The sequence below is a fragment of the Polistes dominula genome, unplaced genomic scaffold (genome assembly GCF_049000335.1).
Source record: "Polistes dominula isolate Pdom_NZ unplaced genomic scaffold, Pdom_raw_medaka contig_26, whole genome shotgun sequence".
Lineage (NCBI taxonomy): Eukaryota > Metazoa > Arthropoda > Insecta > Hymenoptera > Vespidae > Polistes > Polistes dominula.
Window position 1 is genome coordinate 35,754 of NW_028300939.1, and position 26,884 is coordinate 62,637.

The following is a 26,884-nucleotide window of genomic DNA, read 5'->3' on the forward strand; positions in this document are numbered from 1 at the left end:
TTTCACGACCCCGTATCGTTAGATATAAAATTAGTACGATTAAATAATTGATAAAGTATAGTTGAAAAATGTGTGTCAACTTTGAACGAATGTATTTTTGTCAAATGATCGATACAACAAGTCTCGACAGGAATAATCTTAAAAAGAGAGAATAATAATAATAATAATAATAATAATAATAAAAATAATAATTTTAATATTATTATTATTATTATTATTATTATTATTATTATTATTATTATTAAATTTAATATTAATATTATCTATCCTTCAAAGGAAAGAAAAGGAAAAGACGAGAGTCAAAGAAATATAAAAAAGGGTAGTTCATTTTATTCGATGAATTTGTCTAACAACAGATTGAAAACGTGGTAAAAGGTGGAAGGTAGAAGAAAGAAAATAATGTTGTTGCAACCAATGAGTCGGTCACCCTTATTGACAATATTGGAAATTGTTATCTATTTATGGTAAAGGAATATACATGCAAGATAACAAAAGATTGAATGTAAAATATTTTTTCAAAACTACAATATCTTAATGCAGGTTGGAACAATTTTTGTTTTCCCATATAAACTACACCTGTTATGAAGAAAACAAAAAGAAGAAGAAAGGGGATGAAAAGGAGAGAAATGAATTATTAAGAAAAAAAAAGAAGAAAAGAAAAGAGAAAAGTTAAATTGAAGTGGCAGAGAAACGATAATAAAGAAAAGACAATGCTCGATCAAGCGGTCGATTTTACGCTCTGGTATTCCTCTCCCTCTTCCTCCTCCTTTTTCTCTTCATCCCTTTGAGCTGCGACTCTTATTCTATCCCAAGAGTAAAGGTACTTTTCCTTTTTAAAAAGGATATGAAAGAAAGAAAGAAAGAAAGTACCGGAGTTATGCCGCAGGGCTAACGCGAATTCGCAGACGATTGAAAAGAAGAATTCCGAGACATTAACAACAAGGGATAATAAACCCTTGATAGTAAAACCTATATTCCTTTTCTTTTTTCTTTTTTTTTTTTCTTTTTTTTTTTTCACTTAACAATCTGGCTAATATAATTTTCCGATTATCTTTTTTACATTTTTTTGTCTTTCTTTAAAATTAACAAGAGAAAAAGAAGAATAATTAACGAGTAGAACGAATTAAAAGTGTTTTTTCATCCCCTATTTTTTTTTTTTTTGTAAAGTATTAATAAGATTTATACAAACTTATGATAGAAAAAAGTACCAATGTTTTATAAAGAAAATAATGTAATAAAATAAAAATTAGAAATAAGTAATATATCATTGTCAATGTAATCTTACTCCTACACGTCCTACTCGTCATCGTATACTCGTCATACTCGTCATATCGTTGATTGGAACCCTCAACCAGGGTTGTATTGATTTTTTAGTACTATACGACAACAACGAGGTGGTACTACTGCAGCTCCAGTACCTTCACCGCCATATTTGTTTCCCCCAGGCAGAGCATCGTGACTGCGGAAAGTGAATTTTTCTTAAAAAGGTTCTTTCAACAACAACAATAACATCATCATCATCATCATCATCATCCTCGGTTAGCAAAGAAAACAAATTAAAAAAAAAAAATAAATAAAGGAGTCATCATTTAGCGGTGAGTATAATCATTGTGTCATCATCTTGTTATAAATAAATGATCATATTATACATTAAAACGTTCATTCGATTTCTTCGATACTTCTTCTCTCATTTATAAAACACTTTATCATTTTTATTCGTGAAAATATTAGAAAGATCAATGTTTGTTTTATTCGTGGAACAATGAAAAATGTTGAATTTTTAAAGATCACAGTTATCAGTGTTTTTAAACAACGTGTGGAATTATTTTTCATTGACATTGTGTGTTGTTCAATTTTATTTTTATTATTAATATAACTAAGGAAATATTCTTTATCCAGTGCATATTTATTATAAATTTAATTTTAATAATGTAATGATACAATTACATGATGTTTCTATTAAAAAAAAAAGAAAAAAAAAGAAAAAAAAAAGAAAAAAAAACGATTAATTAATTTGTTGTGTGGTGTAATTTTAACTATTTGTTAACTCGTACGATTTTTATTTATCTTACCGATGGAATCCAGTTAAAAATTTTCTTATTAAAATAATATAAAATATTCCAGTGCGATTCGTATTGAATTTTTGAGAATGAAAAAGAAGAAAAAGAAAATAAAATAACACACAGGACAGTGGATCGTTGTTCGATCGATCGTTAAAGACTTCGTGTCTATTTTTAACTAACGCACGTGGGGAACACGAAACGTCACGGAATGTGAATTTCCATTCGCGTGTTATTTCATTTTTATTATTATTTATATTATTATTATTATTTTTTATTCAATTCCTGATAGGGGGAAAGAGAGAAAATTATTACGAGGACAACAAAAAATACGATAACGATAACTATGACTATGACGTCGAAGAGAAAAAAAAAGAAGGGGGTGAAATAAATTGATTGAAAATCTTTTACTAGCGTAAACCAAGGTGGTGGTGGTGGTGGTGGTGGTGGTGGTGGTGGTGGCTTTCGTTGAAGATCGTCGATCAAGATAAGCTTATTTTTATTTACCCTGACGTTTAGTTGGCTTTCGTTACATAAACGTGTCTCTCGGATGTATTAACAAGTTAATTACTGTGATATAGTTTGCTAGATAAATAAGCTTAAGTATACGAAGTATGTTTGTACGGTTTATACATACTATAATAACGTATATCGTTTTAATACTCATTGGCATATATTCAGTTTCGAATGTTAATCAGTAGATGACGCCTGACGATAGTCAGATTCAAGTAGTACAACTTGAAATATAGTCATCCAAGAGGGAGGAATATAAAAGAAAAATATTAATCAAACATGTAGAAATGTTCTAATAATTTTGATGTATATAACATATTTAGAATGAAATAATTTTTATACTAATATCATCTTTCTCTTTTGTCTTATTTAATTTGTAATTTATTATAAATATAGGACAAGTGATGATGTCTAATAAAGGATTTCTGGTATAAAAATAAGTTTTTAATTTGATGTTTAACAAATTATTAGTGAACATGTAAAATAATATTCTCTCTTTCTCTATCTCTTTCTCTATCTCTTTCTGTTTCTAATCTTTTTTCTTTTTCTTTATCTATTTCTTTCGGTCATGCATTTTCAACGAATACCAAACGAGGTCGCTCGGAATAGGAACACTCGCGTAGGTACGTGCAACCTCACCTTTCTCTCTTTCTCTTTTTCTCTCTCACCTGCGAATCGATCACCTGCATTTAAATTATTCAACGCAAAGACCGTTGCGGAATAATTATAATATGCTAGTTGCGTATATAATAATACAATACTAAGTATTTTCAAACCATTGAAAAAAATGTTTAAAATTTTTAAGAAAATTTTATAAAACAGTAGAGTACAGACAAAAATGTTAATAAATTAAAACTAAGGTAATAATACTGTGATAGTATAGTATAATTGTAAATCTTATCAAAGACATAATGTACACAAGGTAAAATGAAACAGAGTGTGAGTAGAAGAGAGAGAGAGAGAGAGAGAGAGAGGGAGAGAGTTAAATAAAGCAAAGGCGCCACACTGTCTAAGCTTACCGCTCGATAAACTAGATTACGTGTTAACGCGCCGAACCTTTTATTTTTTTCTTCTTTTTTTCTATTTTTTCCTATTCTTTTTTCTTTATTTTTCTATTTCTTTCTATATCGTGCCGGTGTCATATTATGTCAGCCACGGTTCAGACCGATATCTCTAAGGAAACTATGTCACAACTTTTGCTACCCAAGGAGTTTCGTTTTAAAACATGCACTATGAAACAGGATTGGAATAAGAAAAAAAAATAATCTAAAATAAAGTAAGAAAAAGTCGAGCAAAGTAATTTTCTATCCCAAAGAGAAAAAAAAAAGAAAAAGAAAACCAATGAAAGATTTATACAAAAAAAAAAAAAAAAAAAAGAACGACACAAAGTTGCAACGATAATTTAATAATCCTTTTAAATTGAATACTTTCTTATTTGAATTTTAAAATTTCTAGAAAAAAAAAAATAAGAAAACAATTGATCAAAAGACTACGAAATTAGTGTTATTCTAAAAATTGTTAAAAAGAGTTATTTTATCGTTTAGAGGGGGGATTATAAAATTAGGAGCGCCATCTCTGAACGGTACTTGCTATTTATAAAAATGTTTAAAAAAGAAATCAACAAAAAAGAAAGAGAGCAATGACGTCAACTGCTGCGGTAACCGGTGGGAGGGCGTTTTTACTATGCAGGTCGACAAATCGCATGCGCCACCTTACCTACCCCTAGTAGCTACCCTTAAACACCACACTACGATCGATTATTTCATTTTGCGAACGCGCACGTCACGTTGTACGACGCAAACGCGCCGCTCAAAAACCCACCAGCCGAATGCTGAGAATATAGAGACACGCACACGCGCGCGTACTGGTTGGACTCTTCCTTAAAAAAAAAAAGAAAAAAAAAGAAAAACATAAAAAAAGGGTGGAAGAAAGGAACGAAGGAAGGAAGGAAGAAGAAGAAGAAGAAGAAGAAGAAGAAGAAGAAGAAGGTACGAGGGGAGTCCTACAATGAACTACGACGAATATTGCTTACGGTCAAAAACTAACGAGAAATGATAAAAGTAAGACGTGTGTACGGTTTTCAAAGTTCATTCAACGTCAAATGAATTTTATTCGAATGATATTTTGAAAAGAAGAAGGAAGACAATAATCAAGAATTTAATAAAGAAGTTTTGTTAAGAAGAAATAAGAAGAAACGTCATTGGGTGTTGTTGTTAAGTTAATAATTAAGTTGTTGTTATATATTAAATTGAATACAATGTAGAGAAAAAAAGAGTTACAAAAGAGTAACATAAGTTAGAACAAACAAAACGTTCGACAGTTAAAGATGTTAAGCATGTAAAACTATCCAAGTTTTGAAATCGGATCTAAAGGAATAATACAAGGAATAATTGTACAAAGGGATAATACAATTCATCTAAGGTGATAAAATAAAATAATATAAAGCCGGCACGATGCCGAAGCAAGTGCCGGTTGAGAATTTAGTGATACCACCGCAAGACGGTCGGATCTGCGGTACAATTTGTATATGTCAAATGACAGCAGTTTTATCATCGGTAGCATTGGTTTATTTGACAGTTGCCATATATATGCCAAGTACGCGTGCATTTCAATCGGGTATTAGCGAGGTACCAGCAATGTGTACGACGATACGTGCGGTAAATGCTGACAATTGCGAATGGGGTAGTTGCGGCGAATGGTGTTTGTCCAAAACGTCAGGTCCTTGCGTACAAATTCACGTTAATTTACGTCGTAACGGTTCTACGATATTATTGGCAAATTGTACAAATACAACGAACAAAACTTGTTACGGGATAGATCAGGAAAATGCGAAAAAATCAAAGTGCATAATAGACGAGTGTCGGAATTTAACCGGTACGTTTAATTGTTCGGCAGGTACGTGTATAAACATAACCGATGCATTCGAGTGTATGTTTCACGATACCGATCCACCGTTAAAGTGTTCCGGTAGACGTGGTAAAATAACGTGCATCGATATAGACGGTTTGTTCAATTGCAATCGTGGTACCTGCGAACGTATCAGAACACCGTATAATTGTGACAGACGTTGCGTAGATATACCAACTAGAAATAAAAATATGATATTATTGAGCGGCGACAAAGTATATTTGAGTCAATGTGAAAGAGCGATCGACGTTGAAACCAATCGTGAAATTTGGCACGAGGATCGTGGTGACGTCATGATGGCATCCTGTTACGGTATATTTAATTCAACCCTTGGCGTGGAAGCTGTCGATTGTATCAACGGTTCGGTATTGGAAAAGGATCTTTTAACGGATTTAACTAATTTCACTTATCTATCATATTTAAATATATTTGCCACTAAACCATTGGACGAATCAAGAATGGTAGCCCCACCTGAACAAGATTTAATAATAGCCAATGAGAGTAGATTACTGATCAATCTCGAAGGATGCGTTAATACGCTTCGCGACGAGTGCAAAGAATTTTTACACGAATATGGAAAAGATGGTTCTGATCATAATGCAAGGGCTAGATTTCCTTGTTATTATGCCGAGGGTAACACCGGTATCGTTGTTTCACGTTTCGATCTTGAAACAACTTATAAAGAATTTATGATTGCATTTATATTACCGAGCATATTGTTCATCGTAAGTTGTCTCACGCTGATCTTTTGTCAGCGTACAGTTGTAGTAGGTGACGACGCGAGGATGAGATTCAAAGGTACACCTGGTGCACTAGCATCGATAGAAAAAAGCGCCTCGGGCAACGTAGGGGATGCCGGCGGAGGAGATTCCGTCATGGCGCTCTGAGATCCGTCACGTAAGATTATTCGTCATGTTTTTTTTTCTCTCGCGCACATTAACGTATATGTTACCTGTATATGTTCCATTTTATTTTATTTATATTATTGTTTTCATATATATTTTCTAGAGAATGACTAGGTATTTTTTATTATATTATTATTATAGATAATAACTATATGATAGATCATTTTTTTTTAGGTTTTTTATACATACATATATATAGTTAGATCGTAAATTTAAATATTATTATTATTTAGTAATCTTATTATATTATTACAATATTTCAACAAATTATTTAGATATTCGATTTAGAATCGATAATACCTAAGTAATGCATGTTCAATATATCATTATAGTTAATTATATGTAATACCTAGTTGTTCTATATAACTCAACACAACAATAATGTTATTATTATTATTATTATTATTATTAATGGTAACATGTACATCGAGATATCCTTGCGTGTCCTCAACATCGATTATTCGTTTCCTGCCAGGACGATCTAGATTTATACTCGTTAAGGCAAACTCATTTTCTTTTTATATCGATTATTAGATTAGAGAATTTAGATTAGTATGTCGTTTATATTATATACATATTTATTATATATATATATATATCTATCTATATATCTATATCATTTGATAATCCTCTTTTTAATTTCTTATTTTTTTCCTTTATCCTTTTTCCACCTACCCCTTAATTATTTTTAAACAATTGGACGTTATTTGTTCGCAGGCATTCCCCTCCTGGAGGAGAGTCCGGCTCGTCAGTCGATATTCTCCCTGCGCGGGCACTATTGAAGTGTGGGGAGGGGGGAACGCGTGGTTCTAAATAATTGTCATCTCGAAAAAAAATTTACATTTTACGAAATAAAAAAGAAAGAAAGAAAGAAAAAAAAATATTTACAAGAAAATAAATATAAAATACAAAATAAAATAAAATGGAATTAAAATTGAAATGAAAATTAAAATGAAAAAAAGAGAAGGAGGAGAGGGAGCTTTAGCTAAGCTTTAATCCAAAAAAAACATCCGTTGTTCGTTATATTATTATTATTACACCGCACTGCCCGGCAAGCACATTTTTAACAAACAAATCTAATAACAATAATAATAGTAATAATAATAATAATAATAATAATAATAATAATAATAATAATAATACTTTTTCTTAATTGTTAACGCGTTCTTCACGGTGGTGCGCTTATTTTATAAAAGCCGTGTGTTTTATGCGACGAGAAGGAGAAAAGAATAATAAAGGATAATATCTTAAGAAAAAATTGAAAAAGATAAAGTTGCAAAATAAAATTATCGAAAAGAACAAAAAAAAATAGAAGAAATAAAAAATTCACAATCTTAAACACATATACACACACACAAATACAAAAACAGAAATAAACTAGGCTTCTCGTTGGCTCCGTCTCTATTTTTTCTTCTATTTTTTTTATTTATTTTTGATTTTGTTTTTCTATTCATATACCGTAATACGAAATTACAGATGGTACGGTACTAAAAGTCTCGTTGGAAGAAACAAAATAATTACGATAGATAAGCTTTTATATTGAAACAATAAATAAATAAATAAATAAATATATATATATATATATATAGAAACGAAATTAAAAAAGAAATAAGATTAATAATTAAAAAAAAAAAAAAAAAAAAAAGTATGTATATATGAGGCAAGAAAAGGAAAAAGATATAAAAAATGATATATACATATAATTAAGAAAAGGAATTAAAGAAAAAAAAATTTGGCGTATTCGTAATATAGTTCTTAAGGGTCCTCCTTTATTCAGAATTGATTGATTGATTGATTGATTAGCCGCGATAAAATTATGTGTGTGTGTGTGTGTATATATAGAAGAAAAATGAGAATTTAAAGAAAAAATTTTCTATAGCAATTTATTAAATTATCCGATTCACCAATAAGCTCGTGCACACTTCGAGAAATAAAAAGAAGAGTAAATGAATAAATAAATTAATGACTAAATGAATAAATAAAAAGATTAAAGTATATAATATAATACTCAGCATAGTGTCGATGAACGTTCTGGTTATAGAAATAAAAAGAGAAATAATAAATAAATAAACGAACGAATCAAAGAAAAAAACGAAGAAGAAAAGAAAAAGAAAAAAGAAAAGAAAAGAAAAGAAAGTGGAAAATTTTATTATCTAACCATAAGTGTCGTAAAAAAAAAAAAAAAAAAAAAAATTCGCTGGACCCTAAGCCCCCCACCGTTTATACTATTCTCAAACCCATTCTCGTTTGCTTCACGTGGAAAAATAAAATGCTGTTGAACGAATAAAAAAAAGTAAAAAACAAAATCACAAAAAAAGGAAAAAAACTGAACGAACGAAAAGCAAGGGAGAAAAAAAAATTTACGAAAAATAAATAAAAAATAGAAACAAAAACATAATCTATCAAGAATAGATTTGGAATGTTCGTAATACGAAATTTAGCCGATGATCGATGATAATTTCAACACGATTAATAAAATATATCACTTTGAAAGTTAATCTGTTAGAAAATTGAAAAGAAAAACAATATTAAATATTTTACATAAAGAACCCCTCCCCCCCCCTCTGCCCACCATCACTACCAACACGACCACCACCACTAGTTCGACTGTTAATTTAATTCGACATCGGTGAAATTCGTAATAAACGAATTTCCAAAACGACGAATATCGTCGTGGCTTCGTCGATAGAAGATAGAAGAAAAACTCGTCCGAATCGTCGTAAACGGGGTCCCACGAGAGACCCTGACAAAATACCAATCATTGATTCCGACGAGTCAACGGTTATCATGGGTGCCCAGGAAGAGGACACCAAATCTAGCAAGTCCAGTACCATCGGTGGTGTAATACCGATGGCAAAGGTTGCTACATTGGTTGAAAAAGCTAAATTTTACACGTCACTCTGCTTGGGCACCACTGCCATACTCGCGGTATTTGCTTTTCTATTTTTAATACCGTTCGTAGTCGAACCAGCAATATCAACGATACTTGCGGATTTTTCACCTCACGCGGTAGCCTGCATCACCACGGAACACGTTTATGCGGAAGGCTTAAAGAATTGTTCATGGGCGAGTTGTAGAGAAGGTAAAATCTTATCACCTATGTATATGCCTATGTATATATTTGTAATCTAAACATCCGGTATATTAATTAATTCTTGAATTGTAATTCTTGAATTGAATTCTTCTACAGGTTGTACGAGTGCTGCGTTACGATGCCATCAAATCAAAGTTAATTACACGAGATTACCATACGAAGAATTTATGAAAAAACCTATTGGCTCTATACCATGGGACGTCAGTGATACGAAATTTTTTGTCAACACCGAAGGATGCGGTTATCCACCTAGAGTTAATTGTTCTGATTTTTCCAAAAAATATGGTTACCGTAACATCGGCAAAATATTTCCATGTTATTACAGTAGAACCCATCCGGAAACTGTAGTGGCAAGGTTAGTTTAATAATACGATAACCTAATCTATTATTTCTATTATATTTATAAAAAAAAAAAAAAAAAAAAAAAAAATTATTATTATTCTTATTTAATTCGATAGGTATTCTTGGGATGAAAATTTGAAACACCTGGTGCTGGCATTAACCGTACCGGTTGTTTTATTTGCCGTTTCTCTTGGAGTATTATGTTATTGGTATTGTCCACCTGTTAGAAAAACCTGTGGTGGACCTGGACGTAATCTCATTGACAAATACGAAAGAAAGGAAGAGTAAGTAACGTGTATGTATGCAATTATGGCTAGAAAACTTTTTATTTCTTTATTATTTATTAATTTATTATTTATTAAATCGCTTTTTTATTCGATATATTTGTTAAGATATAAAAAGGAAAAAAATATTATATAATTATTATATAATAAATTATCCTACTTCTAATACTATGCACTCGTCTACTAATTCACTCGAAACTTGCTTTTTTGAAGGTTTCACTTGTGACTTTTTTGTTTGAAATATTTTCAGTATTCTTGGAGAGGATGAATTCGAAGAGGACGAAGAGGAATACTGACTGCTACCAAGGGCTCACCCCCCAGCAAGGGAGTGACGCCAAACATATTATCGAAATGATTATGTCAACGTACTTTACGTATGAAAACAAAACAAAGAAATGAAAATAACCAGTAAATATTTTGGGATATTGACGTATTGATCCAAACGTTTTATGTCAGATATCGAAATATGATATCGAAGAAAGAAAAAAAGGAACACGGAAAAAAAGAAGAAAGAAACAGATTGAAGATCAAACGAACATCGTCGCATTTAGCTCGTTACTTCCGATTAATCGCCAACTATCGATATATTCGAGTTATCTCTCGTCTCTTTCGAACTAAACTATTATTCCGCTTAAATTACGATTAGTATTAGTAAACGTGTAAGAGAAATGTTAGTAATAATAATATTAATTAACTATTTCTCTCTTTCTCTTTTTCTAATTCTAAAAAAACGAAGCTTCGAATAAAACAATTTGCAATTTAAAAAACGATTAAGATTTAAAGTTTTAAACATTTTTGAGAAAGAAAGAAAGAAAGAAAGAAAGGAACAAAAAAAAAAAAGAAATAATTTGATTCCTTCTAGGCATCGTTCCATAAAAAAGCTATTTGCACATAGGACAAATAATAATAATTATAGTAACAATAATAATAATAATAATAAAAATAATAATAATAATAAGTACTAGAGTAATACTTTGCACAATTTTTCTCATTTCATTTCAACGTTTTTTCTTCGCGATTATTTAACGATTTAAACAAATAAATAAAAGGTGATAAAATTCGTTTAAGATTTTTCTCTAGTTATCAATTGGATTTGTTTTTTGAGCAACGCCTAGATCATCTACCAGTATTCTAAAAAAAAAAACTAGAAAAAAAAAACACGATTCGAAATTGTTCGTCGTAATAATGCCACGCGCCTTTCACAACGTTTGCAAAAAAAATCCTATTTAATATAATGAATAATTATAAAAACGAGAAAAAAAAAATAAAAATAATAATAACACGAAATAGTGTTGTAAACTGAAGGAAGATAAAAAAATAAAAAATAAAATAAAAGAAAAATTATTGAAACGAAAAAAAGCAAGGCGTCGTTAAACGCTTTCAAGCAGCATACACGTTTTTACTAGAATAAGCAGTTTGTGATAAAACTAAACTTAATTAATATAAAATTAATAACAAAAAAAAAAAAATAACGAGAAGAAAGAAGAGAATGAATTAAAAGAAGAGAGTATAAAAAAGTATATCTTAAGTGACATTTAAGCTGCCCCCTCTCTCTATTTCTCTCTATCTTGATGTTAAGTCGTTTATAAAAAAGCAACAAAAAAAAAAAATCACTCGAAAAAAGCTTTCGATGCAAAATCGTATTTCCCCAAAGGGAAACTGCTTGAATTCGTGAACATCTTTCAATAAATTATTGGAATTATAATCATCGTGGGAGGGGGGGGAGGGAATATAAAAAATAAAAATAAAATGAATAAAAGAAAAATGTTATGGTAAAATATATTCGCGTAATTATCATTGATAGAATACAATTTAAAAAAAGATTCGATGCATATACATATATAAATATATAAATATAAATATAATTATACGGTTGTTAAATTGCAAAAATGATCTAAATGAAATAGAAAATAAAATAAAATATTTGGAAAGAAAATTAAAAGGATAATAAGAAAGAGAAAGATCTCGCACAGGTGAACGACACGCGACACGTTCAAATTCTAGAATTTCTTATCGCACCAAAAAAAAAAAAAATAAATAAATAAAAAGAAAGAAAGATGGAAAAATGAAAAATAATAATAAGAAAAAATCTTATTTAGACTAAGTCTAACTCGTTAAGCGAAGTCTGTGAATATTACCTTATTAAAAATTAGTAGGTAAAAAGAAAAAAAAGAAAAAAACTAAATAAATGATCGATCGTAAGTATTGTTACAAATTTTATACGCGGGCGGGCGCGCACCCTCTCATGCAGTGCATAATCGTTTAAGGGTGATTATTTGAGGGGGGGGGGAGACAAAAAAAAATTAAAATAAAATAAAAGATTACATATAAGCGCACGTGTGTCTCTCTGTGTATGCGTCTCTGTACATCTGTGAAATGAACGAATAGTATGTGTGTGATTTTTGTTTGTATGTACAATCATCAAATACGAATTTGTTAATTTACAAAGAAAATAAGTTTTGTCTAGGTGGTCAAGCGATTTGCATTTCTTTAAGCTATGAAACACGTGCTTTCTTCACGAGTCTTAAACATTATTCTATAACAAAAAATTGTAATTATTCGTCGTAAAAAGAAAAAAGAAAATGGGAAAATGAAAAGGAATCTCGTAAATCGTAGTCGTTATGTTTAAAAAAGAAAAAAGAAAAAAGAAAAAAGAAAAAAGAAAAAAACGAAATATTTATAAATTTGGAAAACTTATCAATGAATTAATTATTCGTTCAGGGGGTTATAGAATTAATTTAATCAAATAATAATCCTATATTATATAATGTTTCGAAGTTTATGAAAAGCATTTCGCAAAAACCCCTTCATTACACATCTAGGATGATTGTGAATTTTTTTTAATTCTGCCTAACTCCGTGGTATTAATATAAACAAAAGAGAAAGGAATTATTTTTCTTTCAATATTGTTGAATAGTTAGAAGAAATAGTAGTAGGAAAGAGTTATGGCACTCATTCCCCATCTCGAAGCTTGCTCTAATCGATTTCTCTTGTTGCGTATTAAAATATTGAAAGGGATAAAAAAGAAAAGGGGTTTGATTAACGATAAAAGGATATATTATATACATCAATGTTTTTTTTTTCTTTAAATTGTACGAGCCTTTTTCGCAGCAGCATACAGTTTTTTTATTCTCGATTAAAAATTTAAATTCAAACTGTAAAGTTATCGATGATGAAAAGCATTTTTAACGACGAATAAAAAAAAGTATCAAGATTCGAAAAAATAAAAAGAAAAAGGCAAAATATCTTCTCCGTAATTAAATCATATCGATGTTGCTGTAAAAAAAAAAAAAAAATAGAAAAATACGAATATATAAATCGTAATATTTTAGTGCCAATTTCTTCGATTCATCAAAAATCGATAGGTCCCATAAAAAATTTACTTACATACTTTTTTTTAATTATTATTTCGAGTAGTAAGTTTTGTGTAATTGACAAAAAAAGAAAAAAGAAAAGGAAAAAGACAGAAAATAGGACAGACTATTACAAGACGAATTACAATTGATAATAATTTTTAGAATACCCCGAGTATATAAGGCAAAACAATTTAACATAAATGACATTAGTAAAAAGTTTTAAAGAGAACAACAAGATGCATGAGAAATGAGAAATGAGAAATGAGAGAATTTATTTCTGCGAATAGTTAATATAATAACTGATAAATAGCTATACTTTTTTCTCTATTTCAACTTTTTGATCATACATACTTCTCTAAATCTATCTATCCAAATTATCTATCTCTCTACTTATATATATGTATACTTCTATTCCTTATCTTTTCTTCTTATTTAATAATATTATTATTAATAATAATAACGATCGCGCGTATGTAACTATTATACGAAAATTTAAACATTCCAATTGAAATTCTTAGAAAACTCCTTCCGTCGCGCTGTTTCCTTCCTCTCCTTCCCTTCACTCTCAACCTCCACCTCCACCTCCCCCCCAAGTTTCCTCCATCCTCCTCTCTGTAAATAACTTCAATAAAAAATAAAAAAATGAAATACAAATGATTACTAATACTATTGATCTAATCTACGCTTCCCCCGTTTTTTTTTGTATTAATTTTTTTTTAAAGTTACTCCATAATTTTTTAACAATTTTAACGAAAAAGAATATTTTTTTTCTTTTCTTTTTTTCTCGTCCAATCGAACGATTTGAATCTGAATATATTATATTGTAAATAACATAATGTGTATAAACAATAAATATATGATGCCCTGCAATGATAATAAATGACTATTGTAAATAATAAAAAACATTGTATTAATTTTCCGTTTAATAAAAATAAATAGGAAATAAAGTTTTGTTTAAATGAAAACATTATTATATATGAGGATGATTATCTTATTTTACACCTGCACCTTTTATTCTTATCTAATTTCCTATTCACATGTGTATGTATGTATGTATATATATATATATATAACCACCTGTATAAAATATCTTTGTGCGAAACGACCTGTTGGACATAATATTGGCCACGTTAAAAAGTATTCACCAGTTGACTTGAATTATCCAATAACAAAAATATAAGAAGATTATTTTTTAAATCGAATTTAATAATTATTTAATTTCAGTGTTATATTAAGTTTTAAGATTTTATAAAAGATTATAATATACCCTACTTTATATTTCCTACGGTTATTATCTTGACATTTAGAATATTATTTTTATAAGCTATCAGATTTTTTGTTGATGACTTTAAGTTGGATACATTTAAATAAATTACATAATACGAAACAAAAAAAGTATAATATATATCTTTTTTAATTTCGAAACTTTCTTTTATCTAATAATAAAAATTTGAAATAACCACTGTGAAAATATGCAAAAAGAAAATTTAACTTTATTATTTTTCGTATTTAAAAAATAAAAATGACACGATATAAAAAGGGGATTTGAGAATTTGTCTTACAAAAATAAAAACAAAAATCATTATTAAATTTGAAAGGTATACTTAAAAGTATAATTTCCGCTTTATCTATTCTCTTTGTAACTTTCATTTTCCACTAGCAAGAGGTTTTGAATTTTAATCCGTATTATGGGAAGCATTCACCACGTTGCTGGGGAGTTACCACCATAAAGAATATTGCCACGGCGCAAGCTCAGAAATAGAAGAGCTTATGCGAGGTATAGTTCGGCTTGCAGACCTTGTTTTCAAACAGTCGTCGAGGTTCAACGGTTGCCTCGTGAACGTTTGCGAGCCCTTTTTTTTTTGTAATCGACGCAATTATTTTATTTTTTATTTCGGTTTTCTCTTTCTCTCTTTCTCTTTCGATGGATGATCATTGGTCGTTGGATATAAGTATCATCGATAGCGCGAAATTTTCGATCGCGAATGATGGATGGGAATGAAACGAGAACAAAAATCACAAAAAGAAAGAAAGAAAGGACAGAAAAAAGAAAAGCAAAAAATTACTTTAAATATAAATCATTTTAAAAACAAAGAAGAAGAAGAAGAAGAAGAGATTGTGCTATATTGAAAATTAACCTAAGTGTAATAATCTATTGATATAAATTTGTTTAAACGAAATAAATTAATAATAAAAATAATAATAACAAACGCGAGTACCGGGAATAAAATGTTCCCTTAAATCCTGCTTCTCTTAAATAAAAGAAAATAAAAATAAATTAAATTAAATTAAGATAAAATAAAATATTATGCCGATGGTCACGCGTACTTCGTGTATTTTTAACTAGTCAAGAAGCTAAGTTTATCCTATAGAATATAAACGGTCATAGATCACACACGATCTCATAATTTTCCCGAGAACTATGACGGCAACGTTGACATTTCCAAAGTGACGCGAGTAAGATCGATTATCATTCGTTTCGATCGTATTATCGACGATGATACGCATGTGTGTGTGTGTTGTGTTTCTCTATTTTTTTATTTGTCCCCTTAATCCATTCAATTAGAACTTGTGAAATAATTTGTGAATTAGGAAGATTTAATATAAAGAATACGGAAAGAATATAAGAAGAAAAAAACGAAAAAAAAAACGAAAAAAAAGAAAAAATAATTATGAGATTCATCGTCAATCGTCAATCGTCAAAGGTTTTCGACAAAAAACTATGATAAGACCACGCATCCTTTGACCTAAGAAAAAAATTCAATTTTTAATATAATTTTCATTTAATTTACGTTGTTCTGAATGAACGTGAATAATTAATTTTCTTTTTAAATAACTATATATATATATATATATATATATTCTATAATAAACAACGAAAAGAAAACAACCGAAATAACTTGATATATATAAAAAAAAATAAGAAATAAAATAAAAATAAAATGAAATGAAATGCAATGAAATGAAATGAAATGAATAGTCTCCACGAAGCTCGTGAACTTTTATTGCGTAAAGGGAATTATTGGAGTAAGCTAGGTTACATCGAGGAGGAGGAGGAGGAGGAGGAGGAGGAATGTCTTAGTGTATCCGACAGGTTGATAGCTCGATCCAAGGTTATCTACAAACGTAGGAACTGTACACAACGAAGGATAAGCTTATGAGTATCATTTGCTAATACGATATTCATTCACATGAATATTAATTATCGATAATCATTATATGAACAAAGGAAAATTATTCCGACATTTTGACAATTTCTATCTAAGCAACTAATTCAAACATCGTAGTAGTAGTTTGATCGTACGAAGAAAAAGTATTTCACCATTTCTATATATATATATATATATATATATACAGAAGTAGACTGGACAAACATTGTGAGTTTCCCTTTCGATCGATAAAAGGTTATCCTCGAATAATCTTACAATTTTATCTCTACTTTCTCTCTTGCTATACATATACATATATATATACATTTATCTATCTAACTATCTAACTATCTATCTCAATTTAACTCACTATTACTCTTACACGGTAATGGGATTACTAGTACTTAATTGTACGTCATCCGGTGGAGTGCATCTGTTTACTCCGACGACGTATTTAATGAAGTTAACACGTGGTAATTGCCTTAAGAGCATCATCGCTATGATACGGTGATAGCAAAGTGGACAAGAAAAAGACGACAAAAAATAAGATAAAATCAATAATAGAAAAAGAAGTATTGTAAAAAGATCGAAACTTTCAAGAATTTTTCTTAGGATTCTTGATTTTAATCGGCTCCTAGAATTGGGTTTAGTTTTCCCTTTTTAACGATGATTCAGATCACTCGAATTTCCAAGAAAATTACCGAAAGACATATAACTATGTCCTAGTTTATAGGAATACAACGTATAAATGTGGAAATTTATAGTGGATGAGTAAGATAAAATAAAAGGGGAGGAAGAAAACAAATTACTACGAAGAAGGAAAAAGAAAGATATATATATATATACATATATAATAAATGTTAAAAGGTCTCCGACCCTTTTCGTAAACTTTTACTCTTGTAACAAAATACCTATCGATCAATGTCAGAGAAAAAAGTTATATATAGTTTCTCACATATTACGTATTCGCATTAATTCATTTTAATTCATTTTAATTCACTTTTCATAATTTCCTTAAGTCAGAGAGAAATTATCTTTCGAACAATTTATCCTAATACACTCTTTATTATTATTTTTTTTTCCACCTACTTGTGATTTGTTTTTTATTTTTTTTATTTTTTGGAAAAGATAAATCTCCCCCGAAAAGATTTTCAATTTGTCGAATCACGATGGGACGAAAACATAAGCGTCGTTTAATACCGGAACAGGATCGTAGAATATGCGGTAGCATATGTTTTTGCCAATTTACCATTGTCATCAGTTGCGTGGCTTTGGTTTACCTCAGCGTAGCAATTTATATGCCGTCGCATAGGTAAATATTTATCATCTAATCATATTTTCTAACATATAAGTATATACATGTATATTCGATTAATAACTACCACGAATTCCTAGTAATTTGTAGTTTACTGTATTTACACGATGACAAACAGCGCGTTATTTAATAAATAAATATGATAAATATTTTTTACAAAATATGAAATGAGAATATAAATTTCAATCTAATTAAAGGATTTATTTGATGACTTATGTTTAACGTAATAACCCGCAAAAAAAAGACAAAAGAATCGAATAAACAACGAAGAATAATCAGTTAATTTTGATGAAACTTCGGTTTTAATTATTTACAGAGCTTTTCACGCCGGTATAGATCCAGATCCGGTAATGTGCCAAACGGTTAATGCCACTTTGGTAAATAACTGCATATGGGCGAGTTGCGGTGAATGGTGCTTGACGAAAACAACCGGCTTTTGTCCGCAAATACACGCAACTGTCAGACAAAATGGGACGGATGTGATCTTTGAAAATTGCACCAAGTTCAACAGTATCTCTTGTCCTAAAGTAAGTGACCGGAAAAAAAAATTAAAAAAAAAAAAAAAAGAGGAAATAAAAGGGGAAAGTAAATGAAACGAAAAAAAAAAAAAATAAGAAAATAGAATGAAAAACAGTTCATCCCCATTCATCCATTTTTTGTCCATGGATTATAACAATATCTTGAAAATGTTTTATTAGTAATTCAAGAAGATGATAGAATACTAACTTTAATAGAAATAAAATGATACATCCAAAGTGGATCTCATTTCTTTACGAGTGGTAACAAAATAACCATGGGGATAAGACAAATATTATGGTAAATGGAAAACGAAGTAATTGAAGTCAACGGTTACGGATAAAACTTTTGAAAAGAAAAAAAAAGATACTTCTTTTCCAACCCTTCGGGATCTTCCGATGTTCTTTCCTTTTTTTTTTTTTATGGAAAATATATAAGTTCTCTGGAATTAAAAACATATTCGATGAAAGAATATATTCGTTCTCATGGGGGTGGAATTATTATTTTTTCTTTCTTCTAATCCGATTTTACTGCCTGACTTATTCCTTCGGATGCTTATTGATTAAAATACGCGATGAAATTTTTAAACTAACGGAAAAATAAGGGATGAAAGAAATAATCTATTGAAAAAGAAAGTGGTAAAGAAAACCCTTTTGAGTTTTATTTTCATCGATAAATATTTATGCAATAAGATACTCCCATTTTAAGATTTATAAGAATTTTTTCACGTTTTATCGAACTACGTGACGAAAATGTTAGATAAAGAATATTTTTTTATTACAACTATGTGACGTTCTCTCTCATTTCTTTTTTCTTTTTAGTTTGATCATATATTTTTTTGTGTTTTCTTAATTTTTTTTCGCATCATTATGCTTTCCTTTGACGTATTTTTAAATAAAAGAGAAAAAAAGTTATATAAAATAACACCGAGTAAAATCTCTATCTTGTTTCCTTTATTTATTTAGATATTTTTGATGTCTCTTGTCTTTTTTAAACAATGTTCTAAAAAAATACGAGTTTTTAGCAAAGAGAACAAATTATATTATATAATGCTAATCTCATCTATTTCAGTTTTATGTTAAAAAATGGGTTAGTAAATCGAAGTGATTTAATTTACTTTGAGAAAACCTTTATAACAGTTCGAAGGTTAATTAGAGAATGTTCTAGTTCCTTTAAAAATACGTCATTTATTCGATATTCCTTTTATTCATTGATTTATAATATGATTTATCATTTAATAAAATGCATAAGAATAAAAATTCTTTAAACAAGAAATTCGATAAAAGAATAAAACGAACGTGTAAAAAAAAGAAGAGAATGAAATTAGAAAAAGAAAAGAGTATTTTGTCTTGTGAATTAATCTTGTAATTAATGTAACAGCTTATATTGCACGATAAGAAATAAATGCAAAGGGTGGGTGGGTTTCATGTCATTTGCCAAAAATAAATGATCTTAATTATTTTCTTTCTTTTTTTCTTTCTTATTTTCTTTCTTTTGTTTTATTTTTTTAATTTCTATGGTCAAACGATCAGAACTATTCGATCAAAGTATTATTAAGAAAAGAAAAGATAAAATTTAATCTAACCTACTTTTTTTTCTTTAATTAGTTCATTTCTGTTCCAGGTTAACTTGGGGAATTTAAAGAAATACAATTGCAACAATGGCAGCGAGTGCAGTACACTATCCGGTGTATTTAATTGCAGTTTAGGACATTGTTCTAACATGAGCGAACTGATGCTTTGTCATTACAAAGCTGATGGTATATTTGTCGACAGTGAAAAGGACAATATGAAATTGAATGGTTTTTTCAGTTGTCAAAATTCCAAATGTACCAAAATAAGAAAACCATTCTCGTGTGATAGATATTGTCCGAAAATCGTTACAAAGGATATCAACATTTATCTAATGCAAGATGACAACGTTATAACTGCTAAATGTTCTCAAGGATTGGCAATGAACAAAGCTAATGGAAATTTACCTGGTATGAGGCTTACAGAACCTGTCAAAATTTGGGACGAGGATGATGGTAGCATAATTGCCAGTTGTTTGACAGTAAACAGAAAAGGAAACGTCATTAGGTACGAATAAGTATGATCTAAAAAAAAAAAAAAAAAAATAACTCTAAAACATTTATTATGGAGAACATTTTTCTATATCAACTTTTATCGTCTCAACTATGGAAAGAAAAAATAACCTTCCGGGGATGATTCGAATTATCGATTTTTACACGTTATTCTAACGTGAAAAGAAAAGATGCATCATTGCGTGAAATGAATTTACACGTGTACGTGTGTATTCAACTTGTAGTTTTTTTTTAATAACTAATGACAGAAAAAATAAGAGAGAGAGAGAGAGAGAGAGAGAGAGAGAGAGAGAGATAGATAGATAGATAGATAGATAAAAAAAACATTTTTCCTAAGACAAATTGTTGTTACTTGATATCATCGACGAATAATGTCATTACCATAGTAAATAAATGATGCAAAATAACTCTACCAACTAAGAGGATTACGTTAATAGATCGTTAGGAGATAATTATTAAAAAAAAAAAAAACTTAAAATATATTTTCGTTGAACATTTTTTTCTTTTAATTGCATTTCGTTAGATGTTATCGTTAAAAAACAAAGGAGGAAAAAACAAAAAAATTTCTAGTGAATTATAGATCCTTTTTCTTTTTAAACAGATAAAAAGATAGTATTAAGGGTATTTCCATAGCAACCATTGATTCCTATCATTCTCCACTGATTCTTTATTAATTTCCATTATTTTTCTATGCAGGAAGTACGAATAAAATTGTTATAGTTGTCATTACCGACATACCATACCGTGATTTGTTCGTTATAAATCTATATTTTTGTTGTTGCTCTTAACAATTTTCTACAAATATTCTATGCAATTTATTTTTCTTCTTATTTATTATTCATCCAAACGTATTATTTATCCGCTTCGTTTATACATCATCTATGATAATAATATATACTATTTCAAAAAGTATCACGAAGAATATGATATTATTGGTTTCCAATATTGAAACAAAATTACATATTGAATACGTATAATCTTCTTACGTATAACATATTGTAGGAAAATCAATTGTTTTGTATCCGGTTAAGGATATCTAATTTCTCCGTGTTGCCCCCCTCCCCCCCCCCGCGCGCGCGCGCAAATGTTTAAGATATAAAAGATATTCTTTTTTATTTGACAATTTATGAGTTATTACAATTAATTTGACTCTTAATTTACAATCTCGTTTATATAAAAATTGTATGAAATTTCTAGTTACTATTATAATGTTTTAGAACGGAAGATTGCGTGAACGGCACATCATTGAATAAAGTCACGATTCCTGATCACTATGTCAATTTTACAACGTTTCTTAATATTTATGAGCAAAGTCTTCAATATCCCGTGGATTCAGAAAATTTTTATATGCCGGCCCAACGATCTCTGACAATCTACAATAATTCGCGTTTGTATATAAACCTAGAGGGTTGCGTAAACACTCTTAAGGGTGAATGTCGTGATTTTCTCAAGAGCCACGGACGAGATGGCGACAATCAAACGGCTCAAAGTAGATATCCCTGTTACTACAATAAGGTGAGTTTGCACGGTAAAAAATTCTTCCCCTTTTTTCCCTTGGATATTGTTCTTGTTATACTTTAATATTATCTTCCATCTATTTCCAAGAATAAAAGAAAGCAAGAAAGAAAGAAAGAAAGTTGAAATCTCTTTCGCGAATTATTTTTTCATTATTTTTTTATGCTTGTGATATTCAATTACCGAAAGAACGAAACACTAGCGTATTTGTAGTAAAAATATATATATATATATATATACTGTTTCGAAATTGAAATAAAAATCATTCTTACGATAATGTAGCAGGGAAAAAAGAAAATATTTAAAAAAATAAAATGAACACGTCATCTTTTCATCGATTTTTTATTGCATTTTTTTATTACGTTTATCTTTGACTTTATTAAAATGAATATTTAAAAACATTGAAAGAAATATATCGAGTTAATTATTCTGAATAATTGTAAAAGAGAAATAAAATTAAATGTTTTTATTTTGAAAATATAAATAAAATGATAATGAGATATATTAAATTAATAGATAAATCATACATATAAATTTATGGTAATAAATTCTGTTAAGATATTATTTTTTTAAATATATAAATATTCATCGGTTCAATAAGGATAAATGCCCTTTTTTACTTGAAGGTTTAGTGATCGCGAAAGTAGAATACAAAAGGGCATAAATGCAATCGAATGTCCATCCAAGCATTACGCGAATGAATGTAGAACGATTGTGGTTGAGATGAATAAAAAATGTTAATCTACTTTTCCTGAGAACCGGGGTGCACACAAGTTTTTTTTCATAGGTCTCTCTACGCAGCACGCGTTTTAATATACTTAATCGATATATAAAATTCTCATCTCTTTTCTTTGAAATATAATATACGGGTTATCACATTTTTAGCCTCCAGGTTTTTTAGTTTTTTTTATTCAATTTCATCTCAAATTATTTTTTTCTCACAAATAATCGCAATAATAATAATAATAATAATAATAATAATAATAATAATAGTAATAATAATAATAGTAATAATAGTAATAATAATGGACAGATAAAAAGGAAAAGATAACGTATTGTAATTTTAAATTTGACGCGTAATATTAACTTAATTAACTAATAGCGCAGCGTGAATTTATAATATTTCCATTAAATTGACCAAAAGATAAAATTAAAAATTATATTTTATTGCAAGATTGGAACAAGAAAAAGAAAAAAAAGAAAAGTATAATGAATTTTTATTATCGGATATTTCAATTTAAAAAAAAAAAAACAAAACAAAAATACGCGAAAGAAATTTGGAAAGAGGTTGTCTACATTTTTTGTTTATTTACAGAACGACTCGTTCTTCGTCGTGGCACGTTTCGATTTGAATAAAACTAAAACGGAATTACTCATAGCTATCATAGTACCATCAGGACTGTTCGTTATCAGCTTGACAACCTTGATCGTGATAACACGTTCAGTGCAAGTCGGTGACGACGCTAAGATGCGATGTAGATATTGCACGGAGAAAAATGAGGACGAGGGCGAGGACGAAGGGTTGGTTGAAGGTACTACACCTACTACTACTACTCCTTTAGATCATACCAATGAAAATGAGATCAGAAGTATGGCACTTTAGCAGTTTAAACCGCTCGGTATGAGCAATTTCTTGAAATACGAAAGATTACCGTTGATCGACACGGACGAAGCCGAGGATTCCTTTTAAAAAAAGGTAAATCAAATCTAATAATAATAATAATAACAATAATAATAATAAAACGACGAAACATCGAAATACGTTCAGGTGTAAAAAAAGAAAAGTATTTATTATTTATACGCGAAAAACATAAACAAAATTATTATGTTATTACGTAAGGAGAAGAACAATAATTCATTTCTTAAAGAAAAACATTTTGTCTTCCCGGTGTGAAATGATAAAGGAAAATTTACAAATTTATTATTTAACAAAATTCTCAACATATAAAAATTCAATACGTATACTCGAACATACCCACATATATATATGTATATATATAGGGGCCAAACTATTAAACATATATATATATATATATATATATATATAATTATTAACTATTAACCGTATATTTCTATACCGTGTATTTATTATAATAGTTAGATCACTGTTGCCTTCGATGTAATATATTTGTGACTATCGATCCGACATTTTCTACAAGTTTAAGAAAATGAGAAAAATAGAGGGGAGAGGATTGAAACGGAAGGGACAAATTTACATGATTGCCCTTTTTTGAGGATAAGGCTTTCGGTGTGTGTGTGTGTATGTATGTGTATGTATGTGTATGTATGTATGTATGTATGTACAAAAGTAGTTTTAGTAAGGGAGAATCTATCTACGTAAAATATATATATATATATATATTATGTACAAAATAAAGGACGTTTTACTACGACTGTTTTCAACGTACTAAGCGTCAATGAAAAATGTAGAAGAAAAATTAGTATGTCAGCTCGACAGCTACAACTGCCTTTGTATGTGAAATGAGAAAAATCAAAAAGTGCAAATAATAAATAAGAAGAAAAAGTAAAAAAAAAAAAAAAAATAGCAGAAACAAAACAACATACAGAAAAGAAAAATTTTCTAAAACAATTAACCCCAAAAAGTAAATTTAATTAATCGCGAATCAGATATTCTTCTATATACTTATATATTATTATTATTATTATTATTATTATTATTATTATTATTATTATTATTATTAACGAAGAAAATAATCGACTTTTTAAGTGTCATTTGGGTAAAATCGATACGATTTCGTATACAAGGTTTCTTTCTTTTTTTTTTTTTTTTTAATTAAGACTTTGAACGCAAAACTAAAGATTAATAAGTTCTTTTCTTTTGTTCGCCATCATTTAACGCGAAAATGATTATCGATTATCGGCGTAGGAGATCGATACTATTAAAAGTCTCGGAAGTCTCTTGACGTTAATTAAAAGGAAGAGGAGTATTTTCCTAGAAACATATATTAGGAATTCTCTAAGGGTTATTTTAAGGGATATATGATGACGTAGAGTGTGCTATTATAGTTTTCTTTTTACAACCTTTCGAATCGTCGCGTATATATGTATTATTATTCACGAACAAAGTCTACAAGTAAATTTGTTTATAATTGATACGTTTCGATAATAATCGAATTATTTACAAAACATATATGTATATTAGAAATGAAAAAAATTTCCATTTAAAAAAATGACGATCTAATTATTATTATTATACGTGCAATTTAAAAATATCCAATTAGAAATGTATTATCTATGTCAAGCTTTTATGTTTTACACTGTAGTCTAACAAACACGCTAGTCATCATCGCGATTGTTCAATTATATAATTATTATCTACCGATAAGAGATGATGTATGATAAGATAACATATTATATAAATAATATGAACAAAAGTACTTCTTTCGTTGAATTTCTTCCGCGCTATTAGAGCATACGAAAAGTAATTAAAAAAAAAAAAAAGAAAAAAATACTTATAAAGGAAAGTTCTTCTTCTACGAGTATTCTATCTGTTTTATTATTAATAAAATAAAATACAAAAAAATATAATAAAATGAAATTAATTATCGATCTACAAATAATAATTCACTTTTACTCTATGTGCCTTCTCTTCCGTTTAAAACGCCGATCGCGTATTTTTAGTTGAAAACAAAAACGCTATATAAGTAATAACTGTCTGGAGAATGTATTTGTAATAATAGCAGAGTGTTATTTAAATATTTTATGTGTTTTATATGATAATGATCTGTAATAAATGTATATCGAAAAAAGACAAATTACATTTTTTTTTCATCGTGTTTCCTTTTTCCTGAAAAAAAAAAAAAAATACCTTTCGTTAACCTATCGTATTCTTTATAATTTTTATTTTTTCACCTATATATATATATACACGTGTGCGTGGGTGTGTACTTTGTAAACATGAGGAAGAAAGTAACCGGCCAAAGCCCAAGCGAAATTAAGTTTGTCCTGTTAAAAAGAAGCAAATCGATATACGTGACAGCACGTTTCCACCCCAAAAAGTAGAAGAGGAAGAAGAAGAAGAAGAAGAAAAAAAAATAAAAAATCATGGGGGAAAGGCCCACGCACACGCACACACGCACACGCACACGCACACGCACACGCACACGCACACGCACACGCATACTGTTTTCACGGACTAGCAACGTGGCAACAAAAAGGACGTCAATATATGCGAAAAAATAATAAAAAAAAAATAAAAAAATAAAAAAAATGAAATTTGAAAGAAAGGGGGTTTGCTTGTACATATTTGATAGGATATTATGTAACATATTTTTGATTTCTATAAAAATAAAGAGGAAGATAAAAAAAAAAATACGATAGAGGGATGAATACGATGATACATTTTGAAGATTTTGAAGAAGATTTTATAGAAGAGAATTACTTCTACAAGGGATTTCATTATTACGTTAACATAAACGAAAAACATTGCCCTTTATCTTTCATGATAAAGGAAGCCTCTTCTTTTATTCTTAAATTTCGTGATAAGCTAGTAGAAACGATATTACGTAACTTACTCGCGTGTCTTGATATACTAAAAAAGCTACTTTAATAATCTTCAAATATAATCTACGATGAGCATGCTAGTAAAAGAAAATTATTTTAAAATAATTTCATTTATTACGCCTACTTTTAAATTCAAATAAAAAAACTTGTTAGTTCGATTTATTTTATATACGTAATGAACTCAACATTAATTTCATACGATTTCACTAGTAAAATTTATTTCTTTTCTTTATTTAAATAATTTCTCAATACAAACAAGAAAATATTATCGAAGAAGACAATAGGTCTATTAACTAAAGCCCGAGGTTCTTATCTAACTAA

At 29.0% G+C, this 26,884-nt stretch overlaps 3 protein-coding genes across 5 annotated transcripts; all 3 read left to right on the forward strand.

The window, feature by feature from the left end:
* Positions 1-1,452: 1,452 nt before the first annotated feature.
* Teh3 (tipE homolog 3 phospholipid transfer protein) lies at positions 1,453-8,615 on the forward strand. Of its 2 annotated transcripts, none has more exons than XM_089171496.1 (3): positions 1,453-1,595; positions 2,125-6,377; positions 7,103-8,615. In XM_089171496.1, the coding sequence occupies exon 2, from the start codon at positions 5,027-5,029 to the stop codon at positions 6,365-6,367; it is 1,341 nt and encodes a 446-aa protein (XP_089027622.1). In that variant the 5' UTR covers positions 1,453-1,595; positions 2,125-5,026; the 3' UTR covers positions 6,368-6,377; positions 7,103-8,615. The 2 variants fall into 2 exon arrangements, with proteins under 2 accessions (XP_089027622.1, XP_015189535.1); XM_015334049.2 differs by having other exon boundaries at positions 1,462-1,595; positions 4,263-6,377.
* Positions 8,616-8,937: 322 nt separating this feature from the next.
* On the forward strand, positions 8,938-14,115 carry Teh2 (tipE homolog 2 phospholipid transfer protein). Of its 2 annotated transcripts, none has more exons than XM_089171503.1 (4): positions 8,938-9,467; positions 9,576-9,834; positions 9,938-10,116; positions 10,356-14,115. In XM_089171503.1, the coding sequence occupies exons 1-3, from the start codon at positions 9,173-9,175 to the stop codon at positions 10,107-10,109; spliced, it is 726 nt and encodes a 241-aa protein (XP_089027629.1). In that variant the 5' UTR covers positions 8,938-9,172; the 3' UTR covers positions 10,110-10,116; positions 10,356-14,115. The 2 variants fall into 2 exon arrangements, with proteins under 2 accessions (XP_089027629.1, XP_015189538.1); XM_015334052.2 differs by having other exon boundaries at positions 9,938-10,105.
* Positions 14,116-15,259: 1,144 nt separating this feature from the next.
* Teh4 (tipE homolog 4 phospholipid transfer protein) lies at positions 15,260-25,815 on the forward strand. Its single transcript, XM_015334048.2, has 6 exons — positions 15,260-16,166; positions 17,739-17,922; positions 18,242-18,452; positions 20,065-20,519; positions 21,742-22,039; positions 23,355-25,815. The coding sequence occupies exons 2-6, from the start codon at positions 17,780-17,782 to the stop codon at positions 23,640-23,642; spliced, it is 1,395 nt and encodes a 464-aa protein (XP_015189534.2). The 5' UTR covers positions 15,260-16,166; positions 17,739-17,779; the 3' UTR covers positions 23,643-25,815.
* The last annotated feature ends 1,069 nt before the right edge of the window (positions 25,816-26,884 follow it).